This window comes from Malaya genurostris, chromosome 1 (assembly GCF_030247185.1).
Source record: "Malaya genurostris strain Urasoe2022 chromosome 1, Malgen_1.1, whole genome shotgun sequence".
In the NCBI taxonomy this organism is placed as follows: Eukaryota; Metazoa; Arthropoda; class Insecta; order Diptera; family Culicidae; genus Malaya; species Malaya genurostris.
In genome coordinates, this window is record NC_080570.1 from 71,031,749 (window position 1) to 71,054,146 (window position 22,398).

Here is a 22,398-nt window from a genome sequence, read left to right on the forward strand (position 1 = left end):
TGTTTTCCCCACAATTCACATTTTTAAAGCCGGTACCCTTCATAACTTTATAACTGCTGTACCGATCCTTTTGATTTTTTATTTCAGATGATGCAGCACCAAATTATGTGGGAGACCGCGATTCTAGTTTTTTTTCCGAGCCGTCGCAAAAAATCGCAAAATATGCCATTTTTCGTACGAATTAACCTTATTCCCCCCTTAATAACAGAAACCGCGGTTAGCAATTGAAGAACAATTGGACTAGTTTTATTGTCATCATTTACAATGTAAAACAAGAGCTAACTTCAATTGGTATGTGGTGTTGTTTAATAGATTCGTTCGACCGACGATTACTGCTGTACTGTTTAACCTCTTGTGGGAGGAGACAAGCTTTAACATTTGTTTGTTTGAAGATACTAAATCTTACTAGTCTGTGACACAAAGACCCTTCTTCTGCAAGGAGTAATGCTGATCTTTTATTCAGTGGCAGTCGACATTTGTGTGCAGGAATTGATTCCATTTTCGAGCAGGAAGAGGTTTCCATTACCTGATACAGGCTTGTGTGTGCTCTTTAAGAGTAACGGTGTCTGCATAATGGGGAAGGAAATCTATGGCACTTCTGTTTGAAGGCAACTTTGACAATATGGTAATGTGTTGGCTGTTTAATTAGAGCGGCCTAAACCGACACATAAACAGTATACGCAGCATTAGCACTTGTATTTCAAACCTGAATCAGATAGGAACATTCCTAACTTATCACCTGTTCAATTGCTGATAATACTTTGGGTCAGCTCACTTGCCGGTGGCTTACCCCCTCCACTGCCGCTGGTGGAAGAACTCCCTACGCTACTTAAACTCGGTGCCCCACCGCCGACACCGAAACTATCGTACACAATGGGATCCGAGTTGGACTGCTGTAGCTGGGTTAAGTTTAAATTTAAATTCAAGCTTAGATTGCCCGTCGTGGTGAGCAAATCGTTGTACAAATCATCACAGGAGTGCGCATGGCTGCTCATCGATGACGAAATTCCGTCAAAAATGGAGGCTGATGACGCCGGACTATCCGAAGTCGCCGGGTAGAGCATCGTAGAAACTCCTGTCCCAACGGACGAAACCGGCGTACTCTGTTGCTGATGATAAGCTTTCTGTGAGGGCGTTCCAATCGGTGCTTGCGGCCGGATCGGTTGTATGTCCTCACCTATGCTGACACCACCGAGATTGTTGTCATTGCTGACACTACTGCTGCTGCTGCTGCTACTATTGCCGCTCGAACCAACGTGATTGTTGCTGGGTGCTTCACCCGGTTTTTTACTATTTACCACAATATCCTTAACGTTCAAATTGATCTTGGGCTTATTCTTCGGTGGATCGAAGTAATAGTTAAACCGTTTGAATGACTCAATATCGCGCTCCTCCGATTCCAGCTCGTTGAGGTTGACCATTTGATTGGGAGCGAAAATGTTTTCTGAAATTGAAAACAAAGTTCATTGTGGTTTTTGTATGCGGGATGAAAAAAAATTAACAAAGCTCAATGATTCAGTTCGAAAAAAAACTGTCACCAAAACATATAGTCAAGAGCATAATGCATTCGAAAACAAAATACTAGTGAAGCAATCACCTGTTTCCTTCACGAAGGAAGAGCATTTAAATAATACAGGGTTAAGTGTTAAGCGCATATGAAAGCGTATCAAACTATTGAGTAAATAATAAAGATTTAGTTATTTGAATGGTGATTTTCAGGAAGCAGGAAGTGTTCCTGCTATAGCAAATTTTTCAATCACAGTTTTGTACTGAGATGTTTTCGATTATGCGCTTTTTACCGGCGTTTTTAACAGACACTTTAATCTTTTCCACTGGAACTATCATTATTAAGTATTTAAATAAAATTTGTGACAGTCACCGAGAGAAGGTTACTGTATTACATTTCTTAACGTTTACTGTCATGCCATTTCAGTCGCACATGTCTAAGATCTTCTAAATGCCCATTCCTAGAGCACAAAAATCCACTAGACTTGGGATAGATTTTGAGAAGTGGTCCGAGATAGCTCCCTTATTTCGATTCATGTAGAACGTATAGCATCTTCTAAATTTGTATGCCATATCAGTTGATGGCCATACAACTTTACTTTGGCTATACAGGTTTCGGTATCAGGTTCCAGAAGTAGCGGTCTAAAATTCCAAAACGAAACTCACATCGATTTCTCAGAGAAGACTTGAGGTTTGGGAACAGACAATAGTTCGAGGAGGACAAATCAGGTGAACAAGGTGGATGAGCAATTAATTGAAATCCTAAGCCTTTGATTTTAACCACGATGCTCATATGCTTCATGTAAGGCCCTTTCACAGCGATTTCAAGCGACTTTAATCGTTCCATTAATGCACGTTAATGCTTGCATTGAGATAGTCCTCCGAAAGTATACTATGACAATCCCAGAAACCCTTACGAACCTGTATGTATGCTTACACACTCACCCGTCTGCATATATGTCGATATATTTATACATATAAATGATCGCTTTCACTTCACCAATATTTATATGTATTAAGAAATACAAATATTTGCACACACGCCTACGTATATTAATACATATAATGTACGTAAATGGAGGTTGGGGTGTATCACGATCTTTCCGACCTATTGAGAAATCCTTCCCGACATTGCTTTTACTATTGTCGTTTATGTTACCACGCATTTAACAGACAAAATTTACAATATTTATAATTCATTACCATAGAACGTTACCAATGAAATTCTTTCAAACATTTTTGTGATTGTCATAAGACTATTTAATGAATATCTAAAGTAGAAATCTTCAAATCTTGAAGAATTTCTCCTTTGTATCGTAAGACTAATTTATGAAATACATTAATGATCCTTATGTCTTTTTTTTTTACAAGGTGAAATGCATTTACGCACGGAGTGTGGGACCCTCCCCAGGACTACCCAACTGTTGATTGGAACTACCCACTAAAACACCTTGGATCTCCAACCCTACCTCCCCGGCACCACCGCTAGGTATTACTTCGGGGTGGAAGGCTATTGGTGCTCACAGCACCCTCCCCAGATTTATGCAGAATGGGGATCAGCATCCTGCTCTCGAGGGATCGACCAGTTGGATGACGAGGTCGGTCCAGTGATGCCGGCTGGAGGGTAACTTCCGGTTCACTGGCGCCTCGACGACCCAAAACTGATCCTACGTCGCGGAACTACTCGACTAGTCTCCGCCAAAAGATCTAGTCTACACCGACGGAGGGTTCCCCGACGAGGGAAGTCCTCCCGAACCGACGCTTACGGTACGCGTCTACGACCCGACCGAAAGGATGCCTAAGTCGATCTAATGATTCCGGTTGGAGCGTGACTTCCGGTTCACTGGTGCTCAGACGATCCTAGCGGTATCACGCGACGATCTACTCATCTAGTCTCCGACAAGGGATCTAGACTACTCCGACGGAGAGTTCCCCGGCGAAGGAGAATCTCCCGACACCGAGTCTCTTACACCACACGGGACACCCGATGGAGTGCCGAGGTCGGTCCCGCGATTCCGGTTGGAGCATGGCTTCCGGTTCGCTGGCACCTCGACGACTCGAATCGGTGTTGTGGCGGCTACTCGACTAGCCCCCGCCGAAGGATCTAGCCTACACCGACGGAGAGTTCCCCGACGAAGGAGGCCCTCCCGAAACCGACGCTTTCGATTCCCGTTAACGCCCGACCGAGAGGATGCCTGGGTCGGTCCAGTGATTCCGGTTGGAGGATAGCTTCCGGTTCACTGGCGCCCTGACGATCCTAGCGGTATTACGCCACGATTTACTCGTCTAGTCCCCGATAAAGGATCTATACTACTCCGACGGAGATTTCCCCGGCGAAGGAGAATCTCCCGACACCGAGTCTCTTACACCACACGGGACACCCGAGGTGCCGAGGTCGGTCCCGCGATTCCGGTTGGAGCATGGCTTCCGATTCGCTGGCGCCTCGACGACCCGAATCGGTGTTGTGGCGGCTACTCGACTAGCCCCCGCCGAAGGAACTAGCCTACACCGACGGAGAGTTCCCCGACGAAGGAGGCCCTCCCGAAACCGACGCTTTCGATACCCGTCAACGCCCGACCGAGAGGTCGATCCAGTGATTCCGGTTGGAGGATAGCTTCCGGTTCACTGGCGCCCCGACGATCCTAGCAGTTTTACGTACTACTCGTCTAGTCCCCGACGATGGATCTAGACTACTCCGACGAAGAGCTTCCCGGCGAAGAAGGTTCTCCCGGACCGACGCTTATTCGCTGATCCCTCTTGAGCCCACTACGGTTGCACGCGGCTAGCGGTCGCGGCTGCCTGTTGTTGATCCGCACTCCATTTCCGCTGCAATATGCCCGCAATTTGGGATGCCGCGGTCGACACTGCGTTCCAGTTCTCTACGCAGTGGCACATTCTCTGGATCAGGTTTTCCGGTGTGGTGTGCATGCCACATGCCTCCAGTAGCTCACTCCTTTGAGCCGCGAACGGGAACATGCGAACAAGACGTATTCAGCCGTCTCGATCTCGTCTGGGCAGCCAGGACATACAGGAGATGTCGCGTGGCCGAACCTGTGGAGGTACCATCTGAAGCACCCGTGGCCTGTGAAGAATTGCGTCAGGCCGAAGTTCACTTCTCCGTGAGGTCTATCTAACCAACTCGAGACCCTAGGTATGAGCCGATGTGTCCACCTGCCCTTGGTTGAGCTGTCCAACTCTTGTTGCCATCTGCGTAGAGAAGCGGCTTTGGAGGCCCTACGGGCGTTCCTGTCTCCTCGCATGCTGTAGCGCTCCACGTCTTCCTTCACTATCAGACCGATAGGCATCATACTTGCAACCACGCAGGCCGCATCCCTCGATACAGTGCGGTATGCACTGATTACGCGAAGACACATCAGTCTATGCGTACTCTCCAGCATCTGTGCGTTGCGTTCCACATTTAGTGCCGACGCCCATACCGGGCTGCCGTAGCTGAGGATCGAAACTGCCACTCCTGCCAGTAACCTTCGTTTACTGGAGCGCACAGGCGAGCTGTTGGCCATCAAATGGGAGAGCGCCGCGATCGCTGTTGATGCGCGCTTGCAGGCGTATTCAACGTGCTTGCTGAAACTGAGTTTGTCGTCAAGCATCACACCCAATTGCTTCAGTGATCTCTTGGAGGGGATCACGCAATCTCCGGCATGTACCAGCGCCTCCTGTTCCGATTTGCGGTTGTTTACCACCATCACCTCTGTTTTGTGGTGCGCGAGTTGCAGTTTCCTGCTACGCAGCCAGTCCTCCACCAAGCAGATTGAGTGTGATGCACTCAGTTCGACCTCTTCGATGGATTCGCCGTAGACTGTCAGCGTGACGTCGTCCGCGAACCCGACTATCTTGACACCCGGAGGGAGCCTCAACCTTAGTACTCCATCGTACATTATATTCCACAGGATCGGGCCCAAGATAGATCCCTGTGGTACTCCAGCCGTGATTGGAGTGCTACGTGTGCCTTCGTCGGTCTCGTAGAGCAATTCTCGGTTCTGGAAGTAGCTTTCCAGAATCTTGTACAGCCCTTCCGGTACTCCTAGTCGAAGTAGGGAATCAGCAATGTCTGCCCAGCAAGCACTATTGAACGCGTTCTTGACGTCTAGCGTTACTACCGCACAGTAGCGGATCCCTCGTCGTTTGCGCTGTATAGCTACCTCCGCCCTGGTTACCACCGATGTTATGGCGTCCGCCGTCGACCTGCCTCTGCGGAACCCGTACTGTTGGCTGGACAGTCCTCCTGCCTCCTCTATGAAGGGGACTAGCCTGTTGAGGATGATTTTCTCAAGGAGCTTACCCACAGTGTCGATCAGACAGATTGGTCTATACGCCGATGGATCCCCTGGGGGTTTTACAGGTTTCGGTAATAGTACCAACCTTTGCCTTTTCCAAATGTCTGGGAACATACGCTCGTCCAGACATCTCTGTATGACCTCCCTGAACATGTCCGGTTTTGTCATTATAGCCGCCTTTAGAGCCACGTTCGGGATACCGTCTGGCCCCGGGGTTTTCTTTGTATCGAGCGATCTCGCCGCAGTGAGCAACTCCTCGTTCGTCACCTTTTCAACTTCGTTCGCTGGTAGCGGAGCTGGCTGCCAGGAGAACGTGTCGTGGTGGGGAAAGAGAACCGTTATGATTTCCTTCAACCTCACCGGACTACGTTCAGGGGGTGCTAGCGCCCCTCTCGTTTTGGCCATTACCATCCTGTAGGCATCGCCCCATGGGTTGGAGTTGGCTCCCTCGCATAGCGTGTCGAAACAGGCTCTTTTGCTTGCGCTGATGGCCTTGTTTAGTGCTAACTTCGCCGTTTTGAACGCCGTGTTCCATCCTCATCTCCGCTGATCGAGCTCTTTGCATCCTTCTTCTAGCCCTGAGGCAGGATGCGCGAAGACGTGCAATTTGCTCGTTCCACCAGTAGACCGGTGGTCTGTTGGTCCTCGGTTGAGCCTTTCTAGGCATCGTCGCGTCACACGCCCGTGACAAGATAGCGACCAACTCGTCCCCTCCTAGGTTCGCGTTGTGCTCCTCCAATTCAAGGGCAGCGCAAAACGTTTCGCGGTCGAAGTTAGCCACCTTCCACGCTAGAGTTTTGGGAGTATTACTCCTCCTTGTGCTACTCGCCAATTGGCCGATCGTGTAGCGAATGGCTAGATGGTCGCTATGGGTGTAGCCACCATCAACTCTCCAATTAAGATCTCCAGCTAAGCCAGGACTACAGAAAGTCAGGTCGATAAACGACTCGACTCCGTTCCGCTGGAAGGTACTTTTCAGTCCATCATTCGCTAACACGACGTCCAGCTTGGCGAAGGCCTCCAGTAACGTCTGTCCTCTCCTATTGGTGAAGCGGCTGCCCCAAGCCGTTGCCCAGGCGTTGAAGTCTCCGGCTATCACCACCGGCTTCCGACCCACCAGGTCTGCAGTCAACATGTCGATCATCCAAGTGAACTGGTCTATTGACCATCTCGGTGGAGCGTAGCAGCTACAATAGTAAACTCCGTTTACCTTAGCTATGGCTACTCCCTCCGCTTGTGTTTTCACCACCTCTTGCACTGGGTATCGACCAGTCGTCAAGATCACCATCGTCTTGGATTCGTCCGACACCAAGTTCCCGTTATCTACCGGTGTGTGATAGGGATCCGAGAGAATCGCGACATCAATGCCCCATTCCGTCACTGACTGGTGCAGCAATTGCTGGCCAGCTGCACAGTGATTTAGGATCCTTATGTCTGCAAGTCATAATTCGTTCTTATGACTTTAGCAAATCATTTTGTCTTAGTGGTGATATTGGGGGTCGATGAGACTCACAAATAGAATTCCAGACTTCTGGCGGGAACTATCAAACTGTTGGGGTTTTTGAACTTCTCATAAAAGAGAATCACAGTTCCTCAATGATGAAGTGGTAGCGCACCGTACTTGCAATGCACACTTTGTGCTAGGCGGTGGAGTTTTCTTCTTTCATACCAGCTAGTACCGATGCGTACCGATATTGCATCATTTTGTATTACAGTTTGAAAGTTTTGATACACATTTCCCTATAATTTCAGAACCGGAAGTCAGATCTTCGGAAGCGGAAACCGGGCTTTAGTAGTCCCAAATAATATAACCTATATCAAAGACATCATATTAACAAGATATCCAGCTCTCACATTTCCCGAACAAATAATTGGCAACATCCTTTTTTGCGAACATGGTGCCCTCAGGCGAGTCCGCATCGAATCTCGTACATAGAAGCAGGGAAGAGAAATGTCAAATTCGTGCGCGCCAAAATAGCAGCACTGCGCGCCCATACAATTGACATGATATGTTGAATGTGATGCCGTGCGATTACCAAGGTCTGCCAACTAGATGAATTTATCAGTAAGTTTTATAAAAGTGTGCACCTCGCTTGTGAAAAAATACTCATGGTATTGAAATTTTTAATAATCACATTGTAATACCGGAACCGAAAGTCGGATCTGGATCAGCTTTTCGGGGACTTTTTGAAAAATTTCAAGATCTTTCATTTACATCTTAGTTTTTAGAGAAATTTCCGACAAAATTGAGTACGCATTTTCACATTTGAAAATCGGTCACGCCATCTCTGAGAAAAGTCTGAGAAAAGTGAAAATTTATTTCATTTCATTCCTGACACGGTTCAACAGACGGTTTTCACAGTGATTGTATAGTCTTTCTAATGAGAAAGGCAGAAAGAATTCGGATGAAAGTTATAAACAATCACCCCTATTCTGAACGTCGATCGATTCGAAATATTCCGATCGAATGTGCAATTTCCATTCTGCATTCCGTTCGAGTTGGGTGTGCTTACACACTCGAATATCATTCGTTCGAGTTGTTCAATTTTCGAACACTACTTAATGGACTTGCGTACGTATTACTTCTGTTCGGCTTAGAATCGTTCTAATTTATTTATACAAGGTTGACGGTTTCGTTTACTAAGGAATGAATAATATAAATAATATAGAACGTGTAAGTAGTGCTGACAGCTTTGATGGTAAGTGTTCGAAATTTCAAGTGATCTCGAACGAGAGTCTATCGAATCATACAACTCGAACGGAATAAAGAATGCAAAATTCGAACTCGAACGAAAGTGTACATACGTTCGTATCACAAATCCGTCGGATTGCAGAATCGAGGTGAATGACAGTAAACCGGGCAGCTTGTTGGGCTGCCGGGCCTAGCGAAATCCGAGTGATGAAAATGAAACCTAGTATATTGATATTAATATTTGAAATTATTATAACGACATGAAGTAACAAAAGTAATCCATTTGAAATAAACCCATAATTCACATTTCTAATCGTCAACAGCTTCATTGCTGTTTCAGGTTTCAGTTTTTCTCAACTCATCCAACAACAATCAGTCAACTTCCGTCAACGTTAACGAGACTCGGCAGTTTATTTAAAGTGTGAATCGTACTTTAGCCCTACAACATATGATGTTTTTTATATCGTTTATTTATACCCGACTTTAACCTAGTTATGATGTTTGTTTACATCACGAAATATCCCAGCCATTTTGAGTTCTAGGCCGTTTCTCTCTTAGTGTCAATGATTCACCATAAGAGTACAGAAAGGTCTATACTCTTTTGGCAACACCACATTTCTTTCTTAAAATATTGCGTACGTTCAATTGAACAATAACCATAAAGCTGAGAGAAGAGATGCCCTGTTCGAAATAATGGCCATACGGAATGAAACCAGGATACGATTGAAGAATGCGAACTGTTCCTGGAACGAAAGTGATGGTAAATGTGATAAACGCATCAATTATGGCAACCGATCATACCATAAATGATTGGATGTTGTACATTTATCGATAACATTAGAAAAGGTCCCAAATGCAAAAAACATTTTCTCTTTGTTTACTTTCTCTTTCAATCATTATGGCATATTCCTCAATTTTCCAACAAATCCTTGGAAAGTTGATGTTTTCCGTCATTATTCTATGTAAAGTGTTAGAGTGTTGAAAATTGTTCGACTGGTGTAATTGCTCCCTTTTGTCGACTATTTCGGATGTCACTCTCTAAAGAAGTTTTTCCCAACTTATGAAAATCTTCTTTTATGTTCCCAGTGTATGAAAAAGACGTGAACAATTACCGTGGCATCACATCGCTTAGTGCAGTTCCTAAACTGTTTGAAAAGGTTATTCTGGCACCGATTTTCATCCACTGCAAGCAATATATTGTTGACACTCAACATGGTTTTATGCCTAAGCGCTCCACAACCACCAACCTATTGTCATTCATGTGCTACGTGACTGATGGTATGTCAAAAGGTTTACAAACAGACGCTATTTACACCGATCTCTCTGCTGCCTTTGATATAATAAACCACAATATAACAATTGCTAAATTGGAAAGACTTGGATTCGGCTCTAACATCCTTCGGTGGCTGCAGTCATATCTTATAGATCGTCGTTTAGCAGTGAAAATCGGCGATCACGTTTCCAATGAGTTTATCGCTTCGTCCGGAATTCCGCAGGGTAGCCATCTCGGGCCTTTAATATTTTTACTGTATTTCAACGACGTCAACTTTACTCTAGAGGGCCCTCGTCTATCGTTTGCCGATGACGTTAAGATCTACTATTACATTCAAAGCCCAGTAGATGCAGGTTTTCTTCAACGACAGTTGTTGAGCTTCGCCGAGTGGTGTAAAGTAAACCGTATGAAATTGAATCCTGACAAATGCTCGACCATCACGTTCTCGAAGAAAGAAGAGCCATTTCATTTTGATTACTTTCTGGAAAGATCCCCGATAATCAGAACGACGTGTGTTAAAGACCTTGGTGTCTTTCTCGATGAGCAACTGACATTCAAGCAACATATCAGCTATATCGTTTCTAAAGCTGCTCGCAACCTAGGATTTGTAATGAGGATGGCTAAACATTTTACAGACGTGCACTGTTTAAAATCTCTGTTTTGCTCGCTTGTTCGTTCATCCCTGGAGTACTGTTCTGTCGTTTGGAACCCTCACTACATAAACGGAGCTCATAGAATCGAATCGATACAACGCAGATTCAGTTGCTTCGCTCTACGGCGCTTACCGTGGAACAGTCCTCACCAATTACCAAGCTACGAGAATCAGCAGATGTTTTGACCGATAGGATTGACTGCCCTGCTTTGCTCCGCGAAATTAATATCACCGTCCTACCCCGGGCTCTTCGCAACAGTGCATTTCTTCGACTTCCTTTACGACAAACTAACTACGGTTCTAGCAATGCTGTTATTGGCTTAAAGAAATCATTCAATCGTGTACCATTAGGATTCGACTTCAATCTATCACGCAGTAGGATACTTGGAATTTTTTTATATATTACTAGAAATTATCATTAGGACCATATTGTGTCTGTTGATTATACCTAAATAAATAAATAAATTCCAGAAATTCCAGAGAGGGGATTGTCGATAGGATCGTAATAATCGAAAGAGCAAGTAAAGTGTCTTCATTTGTTGCGCTTCCTTGACGTAGTGTATTGAAATCTTGAAATCTTGACTAATGGCAAACCTTGTAAGCTTGCGCAACGTCAGCAACGCCATCGCACGGCATCACATTCAACATATCATGTCAATTGTATGGGTGCGCAGTGCTGCTATTTTGGCGCGCACGAATTTGACATCTCTCTTCCGAGATTCGATGCGGACACGCATGAGGGCGCCATGTTCGCAAAAAAAGGATGTGGCCAATGATTTGTTCGAGAAATGTGAGAGCTGGATATCTTGTTAATATGATGTCTTTGCAATTGGCACAATAGGCCTAGGGTAAAAAATGTGTTGATAATGATTTATGTTACCAACACTTTACGTAATTTCATTCGTGGAATCGCATAGGGGCTGTCCATAAAAGACGCTTTTTTTGACGATTTTTGACTCCCCATCCCTCCTTTGTCACAAATTGTCACAGAAGCAAAGACCCCCCTCCCCCCCTATGTCACATGTCACGAATTCAAAATAAATAAAATCCATCTCAATACATTCTTAATATGTATGACAAACCATACAAACATGAGGGAAAATTTGGGGAAAACCGATTTATTACATGCTGTCATTAGATTAAAAAATATCCCTAAAACTACAAAATCATCGGAATTATTTTATTAATATCAATTATATTAATTAACAAAAGTATTTGGTTGGAATTGATGAAACATTTAAATCCTTATAGTTTCCTTATATTACATTTTGGTGGGGAAAGGGTTCCAATCAGCTTTTTACAGCCCTGTCCAAAATGTATTGCCCTCCCCGTTAATTTGTATCAGGCCGAATTAGCGCATGCGCGCCATATAAACGCCTCTTTCAATATGAGGAAATTACATTGTTACCCAGCAGTTTCTATTATTTCTTCATGTTGGTTTTCTTACCTTTGTTCATAGTTTGTATTCTGTTTTACCTTAATTCCAGTGTTCTATTCAGCTGTGATTCGTGTCTATTGTTGTCATTTTTCACTCCGTACTTTTGCTGGCATGTTATGTTGCTTCCTTAAATGTAAAAGTTAGTTGTATGCAATGGTGTTTATATTCTTACCAATATTCCTTTCTAATTCTTTCAGCATTTTCGTATTTCTTGTTCCTCATCCAGTCATCCGTTTCCAAAAAAAAAAAAATTTAGTGTTTCATTGATCTTTGTAGAGCAGCTCATCGTGGTTTGACGGATAAGAACTGAGGACATGCGTTTTTATTTAAATGATAATAACACTTGGGTTTAATAGTATTGCTACAGCATGTTCACATTTCGTTATCTTCGGTTGATTCTTGACAGTATATTACCATCCGCTCAGGCACTTTTGAACATCTGGTACACTGACTCGCAATCGAAATGTGTCACAACCAATTTTATACAACACACCCGAGGGAACGGTATAATGTATGTTGTACACACAAAAACACATACATACACACAGGCACATACGCATACACACATGCATACATACCTACATGTATTCCACAAGCAAGCATCACAACATTGAGTTACTATTTCTATTCTAATAGATTCTAACTAAAATTTGTGTGCCAATAGTCATCTCATTAGTAGAGTCACCATGTTATTTTAGCGATCACTCGACTTTCAATAAATTTATTGAGATAAAATCGAATACAAAATCTTTGCCTCGTCTGTAAGAAGCAATGGCACATAAAAGTAGTTCAGAAATGATTCAATACTGCTGTTTTAACGAACAAAAAAAAAATGCTCCAGATTTCATGTTATTCTTGAAATTAATCTATCAAACAGAGATAACAGATCTCACTCTAACTAATGGTTTTCGTACATGAAATGACTAATGGATTTGAGATGAATGGGGGTACCGTTACCCAATTTCTATCTCTTCTATTGGTCGATCGTTAGTCCTGAGCTGAAACGGTGGCCTTTATTACCGTTCTTGCATGCACTCACTCTTACATTTCATTCACACATCATCTCACCCATCAGGTCCCAAACGATACATCCTCACAATATAAACTGGATGAACATCGTTTGACAGCTATCAGTGGTTTGCTCATTGGTTCGGTCATTATTATTTTATTATATTCTACAATATTCTATTTCATTCCACAGTATTCCATGGTACACAAACCACCAATAAACGTCAAAGATGGATTCGATTTACCGTTCATTTATTGTCATCGTGTGAAACCCAATTGGGATACGTTTACTCTACTTAATTTTCACTTCACACTGGTAATAAGGGCCGGTAGTATGAAAATAAAACATAAAAAAGAGCTCAGTTAAGCCCTACCGGCCTCTCCAACCCCGGATGTTGGAGCGTAATGCAATCAACATCTTATTCAAGTCGTTCCATATATTATTCATTTAATTCAATTATGAAACTAAAAACTGTAACGCATATCTTTATCAAATTGTAACGCTAATTGATTGTATGTGATGATGTTTGCAATACCGTCAAGCCCACCAACCAAAGGGAGGGGGAATTGATGAAACATTTAAATCATCTGTTTTATTCTCCTAGGGGTACACAGATATATTATTGTTTTAGGTAAAGAATAAAATTTCCTTAGTGTAGCATCGATCAATATTGGTACTGATCTTCTGTCACACAACGAGTAGTGATTTTGAGCTAAAATGATTCTTGATTTATGTAAGTTTAATCATTGGATGATTCGATAAGATTCGATAAGCTTTGATGCTGGTGGAGGAAAATCACATATGATCAAGATAAGACATGACATGATCTACGTCTGAAATCGTTGATCTATCGCTCTTTTTCAAATGGAGTACAATTTATTTATTTATTTATTTTGTTATTTACTATCAAAAGACACAATTTGGTCCTAATGATAATTCCTAATAATATTCAGAAAATTTGTACGTATTCTGCTTCGTGACACATTAAAATCATACCCAGATGAAACGTGGTTGAACGATCTCTGTAAACCAATAATAGAACCGTTTGCGCCATAGTTGGTACGTCGTATAGGAAGTCGAAGAAAAGCACTGTTGCAGAGAGCTCTGGGTCGCACATTAATATTAAATATATCTGCTATTATCGAAGCGCGTGATAATTCTCGTCGCACTTGTAATGTGTCGAGACCGATTAATAACCCGCGACTTTCTAACTAGGTAGTTGATGTGGATCGGTCCACGGCCATCGGCGAAGAGCGAAGCGAACAAATCTGCACTGTATTTCCTCAATTCAATGAGCACCGTTCAGGTAGCATGAGTTCCAAACTGCCGAGCAATATTCGAGAGTTGAACGAACAAGCGAGCAGTAAAGCGATTTTAGACAGTGTATGTCTGTAAAGTGCTTAGTTATTCTCATTAAGAATCCTAAGCTACGAGAAGCTTTAGCTACAATGTAACTAATGTGATGCTTGAATGTAAGTTGTTCATCGAGATGGACGCCAAGATCCTTAACACTAGTAGATCTTCTAATCAAGGATCCATCCAGAAAGTATTCGACATGCAATGGCATTTTTCTCCTCGTGAACGTAATGGCCGAGCTCTTGTCTGGATTTACAATCATACGGTTAACTTTACACCAATCTGCGAAGATTAACAATTGCCGCTGGAGAAAGGCTACGTCTTCTAAGTTGCGGAGGATGTGATAGATCTTGACATCATCAGCAAACGATAAGCGAGGACCTTCCAAGGCAAAATTGACATCATTGAAGTACAGTAAAAATATTAACGGTCCTAGATGACTTCCCTGTGGTATTCAAGATGATGCGAGGAACTCTCCGGAAGTATGATCGTCAATTTTAACTGCGAAACGACGATTCCTAAGATACGACTGCAACCAACGAAGAATGTTCTAACTGAATCTAAGTCTGTCCAACTTAGCAACCGTGATGTCGTGGTTGATTATATCGAAAGCGGAGGAAAGATCTGTGTAGATAACGTTCGTTTGTAAACCGTTAGACATTGCATCAAACACATAAGACAAAAACGATAGTAAGTTTGTGGTTGTTGAGCGGTTAGGCATGAAACCGTGTTGAATATCGACGATATATTGCTTGCAGTGATTGAAAATTGGTGTCAGTCTAATCTTTTCGAACAGCTTTGGTATAGCGCTGAGGGAAGTGATACCGCGGTAGTTGTTTATATCCTTTTTATCGCCTTTCTTGTGGACTGAGAACATAAGCGAAGCTTTCCATAAATTGGGGAAAACTTCTGTAGCGAGAGACATTCGAAACAATTTGCAGAGGGGAGCGATTACTCCACGCGAGCACTTTTTAAGAATAACTGCCGGTATTCCATCAGGGCCTGGAGAATTTGAGGCTTTCATTCCTACAATTGCCGTCCGTATTGAGTCTTCGTCAATATTGATGCAGTTCAATGAGTTATTAGACATGGAAACGTTAAGTGCTGCGGCAGCAATTTGCTGCTGAGTGAGGATTTCATTTGAAAAAACCCTAGACAACTTTTCCGCAAACATCTGGCTGATTTCCTGTGTGCACGAACCAGTACGATCTCCAAAGCTCATTGACGAGGGTAACCCGAATTCTTTCCTTTGCTCATTCACATGTTTCCAGAAATACCTTGGATTTGATTTCAATTTTCGTTGTACGTTGATCAAGTAGATGGCATGGTAGCGCTTAACGGTTTTCTTGTACAACTGATTTATCTGCACGTAGTGATTACGCAGGGAAAATCCTCCATGTTTAGAAAACCTCTTTAGAGCGGCTCTTTTGGTCGTTTTCAGATGTCTCACTTCATAGTAGTCGATTGCGTAGCTCATAACATTAGAAAACGTCTGCACAGCAGCATTGACATCATCGTTGTCGAGAACTTCATCCCAGTCGATTTGCGTCAAGAAGTCGGTCATATTGGTGTAGCCGGTTCTACTAAAATTTTAGCAGATGATGTTCGTTGGAATGCAGGCGTTCTGTATGCGATTCGAATCGAGCACGATATGTAATGGAGGATGATGACGAACAGAATTCACCAGAGGGAACGGTGAAGCACTAATCTTTGGTGCAACATCTTCTCTACTTGAAAAGCAAAGATCCAACATCCGGTTATTTTCATTAACGACAGGATTCGACTGTCGAAGAATGTTGAGGTTGTAGCCGTCGAGTATGGTTGTAATACCAATGTGGAAAGTGGAGAGCACCGGATCAGGAAAGAAGAAGCCACCGGAACAATTGAATAAACTGCATCAGAATCAGATAAGAGAAATTCTTATTATATACTATTATCAATGCTAGAAAATCATATTACTGAAAACATTGTCAGTGCATAACTTAAGTTAAACCGTTTGAAGGCATCTTTTTCTTTTTTACTCATATTAGGTAAAATTTATTAATATTGATAATTTACTCGCTCCTCCGTGCACTTTGGCTGATCACAACAGAAATGATTTCCTGCATCATTCATTTCCGAATTTACAAGAAAAAGCTTTTACATCAACGAATACACGTTTTCCTATAGAATGTAAACGTTTATTGTAGAGATTTTTTCAGGAAATAGGGCAAAGCAGTAATATAATTAGGTATTTCAAAAATGCCCTCATTGAAAATATTGGACGTCACATTTCAAACCCCCCCCCCCCCCCCCCTTCCTCCTGTCACAAAATGTCACGTTTTATGAAACACCCCCCTTCCCCTTGCGGTGTGACGTCTTTTATGGACAGCCCCATAATGGAATTTCAACTTCGACTATCAACCATACAAAATAGCATTATTTTGATACACAACTTAGAAATTATGGGATTATTGTCAGGATTGCTTATTTATATATTATTGAAAATCAGTAAACACAGATGAAATGAATCGAAACCAATGCAAACACATGAAAATGGAAGTAAAACAATTGGAAATAACAATACATGTTAGTTTACACTGAAACAAAGATAAATTGATAGCTATCACACCACAACATCCGGTAGAAACAAAAAGCATTGCTCTTTAACTATGCTTTCCACGATCTTCATGCTAGAAGAACTACAACTATTAAAGTGGACTTGGAAATAAAGAGAAAAAATAACACAAATTGCTCACAATCCTTGTCGATCAAGTATTTTATTTCGTATTTACAAATCCCGATATTTACACCAATACATAAAAGTGAGAAGAGGCAACAAAAAAATAAATGATTTTCTTCAACAGAATATCATTTGAAATCTTCCTACCAAAGCGAGCAGAATACATTATAGGATAAAGTCAATATCTTTAGTTCAAAAAGCGTTCAATTACTGACCTCCGTATTCTCCAATCAATTGTTGCTGCTGCTGTCGACTAAGAGGCTGCAGCTGGAGTTGTTGCATTTGCTGCTGCAACTGTTGCTGCAGTTGCAACTGTTGCTGCTGGTACTTTTGCAAGAATAAGCTAGTTTCGATATCGTTCAAAGCAAGAAGGCTAGCCGCTTGGGCTGCACTTGCTGCACTATTTGAAGTACCAGCGATTCCACCACTGCTGCCACCAGTGATCGAAGACACTGAGGCAGCCGTTGCTGCTTCGCTGCTGATAGTGGAACCAGCCGGTGACATCAGCAGCGGATGCGGCACGGTTTGTGATGGGTGACTTAAACCAGACGATGCAATCGAACTACCTGGAGCTGATATTCGAGTAATCTCAATATCGTTGGACAAATTTTGTCCCTGCTGGCGAAGGAACTTTGACTCATTGATATTATGAATAGTGACCTATAAACAAAATAGTATCGTTCATTTGTACGTGCAATGTGAAATGATTAATATTTACCTCACTATTCAATCGCTGTCCGGGTTGCAAATTCTGCAGAAAAGATAAATCATCATACTTATGATTGGCAGCAGAACAATTTGAAGCTAGTCCTTCATAGTAGGTACCAGCAGGCGAATCGTCACAGCAGTGTGCACCAATCGTTGGGCCACTAGTAGAATTGAACAACCTCCTACAGCTCGGATTAGATGTCGTTGACATGACAGCGGCCGCGTGGGCCCTTGCTTGCGATCTCTCGGATCCGATTGCACTCATCGTCGATGGAGAACTGATCGGGAAGTAACCCGCGGAAGGGCTTTGAGGATTCATGTAATCCTGACTTCCGGTTAATCCATACTGCAGACTCTCGAATGGAGAATAGCATCGCTGATTCGGAGCTGGTCCAGCTAGCGACAAAGGATTATACAGATCGGTTCCGGTAGACGAGCAAACACCAGCCGAACACGCACCGTTGAGCTGTTGCCACGAATTATGATGTGCGTGCGGATGATGTTGCTGTTGTTGTTGCTTTTGTTTTTGGGCATTCTTCATCTCACTGCCAATAACTGAACTACACTTGCGTGGTGGTTCAACTGTTGCCGAGAAACTCGCCTACAAATATTGAAAAAAAATTAACAACGTAGATAAAACAAAATAAAACGCGGAAACATTGAACACAACATTGATTGTTAGAATTATTCACTACTTACAGGATTGGTACCGAATTGTCCATCCACTAGCAGATTTCCTGCATGTTGCTGCTGCTGCTGCTGTTGCTGAAGATAATTTGCTGCCGTGGTTCCGGATGCAATTTGGGGTGGAAATATTCCATTCTCAACTAGGTAATTAGTGTTGAACGGTCTGAACCCGCTTGTTGACGGTGGCGTACCACCTGCTAGTGCCTGATGCAAAACCGGATTTCTTATGGTAAACATGCCATTATCGTTTTTGAAAATCGTTGCCGGCTGCTCGTAGCTTTGCGATGATCGCGCTCCGGATTGATCACCTGTAGGAGCAGCTCTGGACGAAGAACCCTGGAACATCGGATTCCGAAGTGTTACGAAATTATTAACTTTTTGATTTTTGTGGACATCGCCTTTGGAATGGGCATCTTTCGAGCCTTCGTGTTTGGCTTTGTTTTTATTTTTCCGTTTGTTCCTTTTGTTGGGCTTTTTCTCGCCCTCACCACCGGCTCCTCCCTTCAGCTTGTTAGTGTCAACCATTATTACCGCATCCTGAGCTGAAGCTGCATTCAGTCCTGGCTGAACCACCATCGGATTCATCATGAACATACCAGGAGCTGCTCCTTTAGCTCCCATGAGCATTTGGTGTGAAACTGCCGATGGTTGTTCGGATTGAACGGTCTTCATTGGTTCGCAGATTTTCTTTATCGATTCCCGTTTTGCTTTGATGGCTTCTGCCTGCGCAGCATCTACCCGAGTTAGTGTGATACCCGGTGGTAACTGAAGACCTTCGACTCGGATACCACGGCTTAGTTGATCCATTATGCTTGCCCCAAACGACGTATCGCCCGGCGGGAAAGTATTGGGAATTTTTGGCAGTGTTCCATTTTTGGGTGGAGCCGAGCCCAATGGAGATCCATTGAGTAGTTCCAAAGTTGTGTCGGTACCGATATTAACTTTGGACCTACGATCGTTAGAGGATTTTGCCATTCGCTCCGCTGTTCGGATTGCTTTGTCAATATGTCGGCCGGCACCGGGAGCAGATTGCTGTGACTGTTGTTGCGATTGTTTCTTCTGTTTAGGTTGGACAACAGTTTTACTCTGTTCCTGTTGTTTCTGAAGCAACTTCTTTTGGCGCTTGGACATATTTGGGTTCTCTTGAAATGGTTTGTCGGGAGGTTGCGTAACAGCTGGACTTGCTTTTTTAGTGTTAGCTGTTTGAATATTACTGACATTTTGAGCACTTCTCGTGTTCTTTTGAGTGGATGAGGCTATGACAGAAGGGGCAAGATTTTCCTTGTTTCTAATTTGTTTTACTTCCTTTACTGGAACAACAGGCGCAGCTGGAAGATCTTTTGGTTTTTCATTTTTCTTTTTCGATGATTTTTTATTACCGTTTGCGGATGATATCGGTAAGGGTGGCGTCGGAGGCCTTGTTTGTTGCTCAATTTTCGGTGAAAGAGGAGTGGCAGGACGCGGAACCGGTTTTGGTTGTTTGGCAGCTTCTAAATCAACTTCTGACAGCACCACAGTATCGTCCTCCTCTTCACCCGACTCTGTGTCTTCTAAATTCAACAGTTTGAATGTGTTGTTGTCAAATTCAGGATCAATATAAACCTCACTTTTCTTGCGGATCAAAACCTTCTTCTGTGCTTCCTTCTCCTTTTTTGTGGGTTCTTTACTCTCTTCAACCTTTGTTTTGTCTTTATTCTTCTGTTCCTTGATGTCCTTTGTTTTTTGTGCACTTCCACTGGAACTGATAGAATCTTTGCTAAGCTTCCGGTTGAGAATTTTACCCAGCGTTTTCTCGGCTGTTTTCTTGTCGCCTTTTTTCGATTCCCCACTAACCTCCAATCCATCCAACCAGGCTACAATCTTATCGATTTCGTCAATCTCCTCAGACACCTTGTCCTGTTTCTTTTTCTTCTTCTTTTTCTTGCCATCGTCACCGCTGATGCTTGGATCGAAATCCAGTTTTTGTACAATTTTCTGCAACATTTGCGCTGCAGCCTTTGCCTGTGCTTCACTGACAGAACTTTTCGCTTTGCTTCTAATCTGTGTCAATTTATCTGACAGTTTGCTAGTCAATGAAACAATATCTTCCTTCTTCTTTTTATCGGATGTACCAGCCACACTTTGCAACTGTATCTTCTGCATCAACTCGTCCACCTCCCGCATGGATTGCATTTGTTGCTGTTGTGACTGTTCTTTGAGACTCAACTTTAACAATTTTTCCGTTATCCACACATCGGTATCATTGGTAAACTGACTTTTGACGATCATATCGCTGATCTGTTTCGCGTCGTCAAACGCCATCTTCAACTTCAACTGATCCCGCAGCGACTGCTGTTGTTGCTGATGGTGTTGCTTTTTATTGGTTGCTTGTCCGTTATTTACTTTCATGTTCGAAGATATTGGTTCCGGTGGAACCAATTGACCATTGATAAACGTGTACAGTAACTGATCTTTATCGGGCGATGGTCCTTTCGCCGTCACTGTGACCTGTGGTTCCGCATGTGGTAAGAATGTTCGCTTTATTGTAACCATTCTCCTCGTAGAATCAATACTGACATTGTCCTGAGACTGTTGTGGTTGTTGTTGTTGCTGCTGATGCAGCTGCTGCTTCGGTGGCTGTTGATTCTGTTGGGCTTTCTGATGTTGTTGGAGCAGTTGTTGCTGTTGCCGTTGTTTTTGTTGCTGCAAAAGATTGATGTTCTGTTGCAATTTGGCTGGCAACTGCTGCTTTTGACTGGATTCAAACGATTGCTGTGTAGTGGATTTCTTACTCGAAGAGTCCGACTTGCCCTTAGGTGCATCTTTCGCACTCGGTACCGGTTTACCATCCAGTTTGAAATTAAATTCGGGATTATTGTTTTTTATGCTCGAAACTAAACTACTAATATCTGTCTGTAATTGAACTTTTTTCGCTTCGTATGCCTGTATATCCTCCAGCAGTTGCTTTTTATCCTTCTTTTTCAAATTTTGTTGAAATTGTAACCGTTTTTGAGCTTTTTGTTCCTCCAAATTAAATTCGGCAAACTTTTGATTAAGCTCTCCCAACTCGGTAATTTTTTTCAAATCTTGTTTTTTCTGTTTTTGTTTAACCTTTTTGGCAGCTTTCTTATTGTTCGCATGTTTGTCCTCGTCGTCACCCTCGATAAACCTCAGAATGTCGTCTAGGGATTTTTCTTCCATTGGTGGTGGAGGTGGTGGTTTTTTCACTAGAGGTGCGAACGCTGCACTCGGTGCTTGTAAATGCAGCTGCTGCTGCGGTTTCTGTGATAGTTGGGATGACTGTTGAGCCATATCTTTTCCATTCACGGGTTTCATCGAAGGTACCCCTTTTGTAGCCGCAATAGGTGCCGAAACCATTGGAATTTTAGCATTGACTGAAGTTGCCGCAACCGCTACTCCAGTGCTAACTGGACCCATCTGAAGATTGCTATTTTTTAAGGCTTCCACTTTAGATGTGATCGATTCCTTGGTAATGGCAGGCATTGTAGTACTTATGGCACCACTGTTGGTAACCACATTTGTCGAGTTGCTTTTATTAGTATTAATTTTCTTCAGCAGACCGCCGGGTGGAATTTTAATATTTTTCAAGTTCAACGATTTCAGCTGTTGATTATCCTTGTTGCTTTGAAGCTGTTTGATTTTTTTTCGTAAACGATCGCGCGTTTCGTTCGTTCTCTGGTTGTGATTACATTCCTATAAGAAAGAAAAAGTAAATAAATTACAATAACTATTTCACAAGAAACGATTAAATCTTGCATGTTTCCATCACTAGTTTCGCATAAAAACAGATCCAGAAATGATGTTATAATCCTGCGAAATAATTGGATGATCTTTTCAGGGAAGATTAACATGCCTAGCACAAATTTGGATAGAAATCGCAATCAATCTTTATAGGATATAGGCATGAATGAATATATCGACACTCGGAAGCTTTCCAGACGAGAAAATAATAAATTCTCAATGTATAAGGAAGAAGCAATAGGAGTACTCTAGAGTACAACAGACGACTGTGCAAAAATAATATTGTAATTCTAAAGTTCGGAACTTAGCATTTGGTTTG

At 42.8% G+C, this 22,398-nt stretch overlaps 1 protein-coding gene across 1 annotated transcript in view; it reads right to left on the minus strand.

Moving 5' to 3' along the window:
* Positions 1 to 283: 283 nt before the first annotated feature.
* Positions 284 to 22,398, minus strand: part of LOC131440392 (uncharacterized) — a 36,498-nt gene continuing 14,383 nt past the window's right edge. Inside the window, exons 6-9 of the mRNA XM_058611653.1 lie at positions 18,351 to 22,031; positions 17,662 to 18,252; positions 17,159 to 17,603; positions 284 to 1,444 (exon numbers count right to left, since the gene is read on the minus strand). Of these exons, the coding sequence (XP_058467636.1) occupies positions 744 to 1,444; positions 17,159 to 17,603; positions 17,662 to 18,252; positions 18,351 to 22,031 (5,418 nt within the window). The 3' untranslated portion in view covers positions 284 to 743. The remainder of the gene's footprint in view (positions 1,445 to 17,158; positions 17,604 to 17,661; positions 18,253 to 18,350; positions 22,032 to 22,398) is intronic.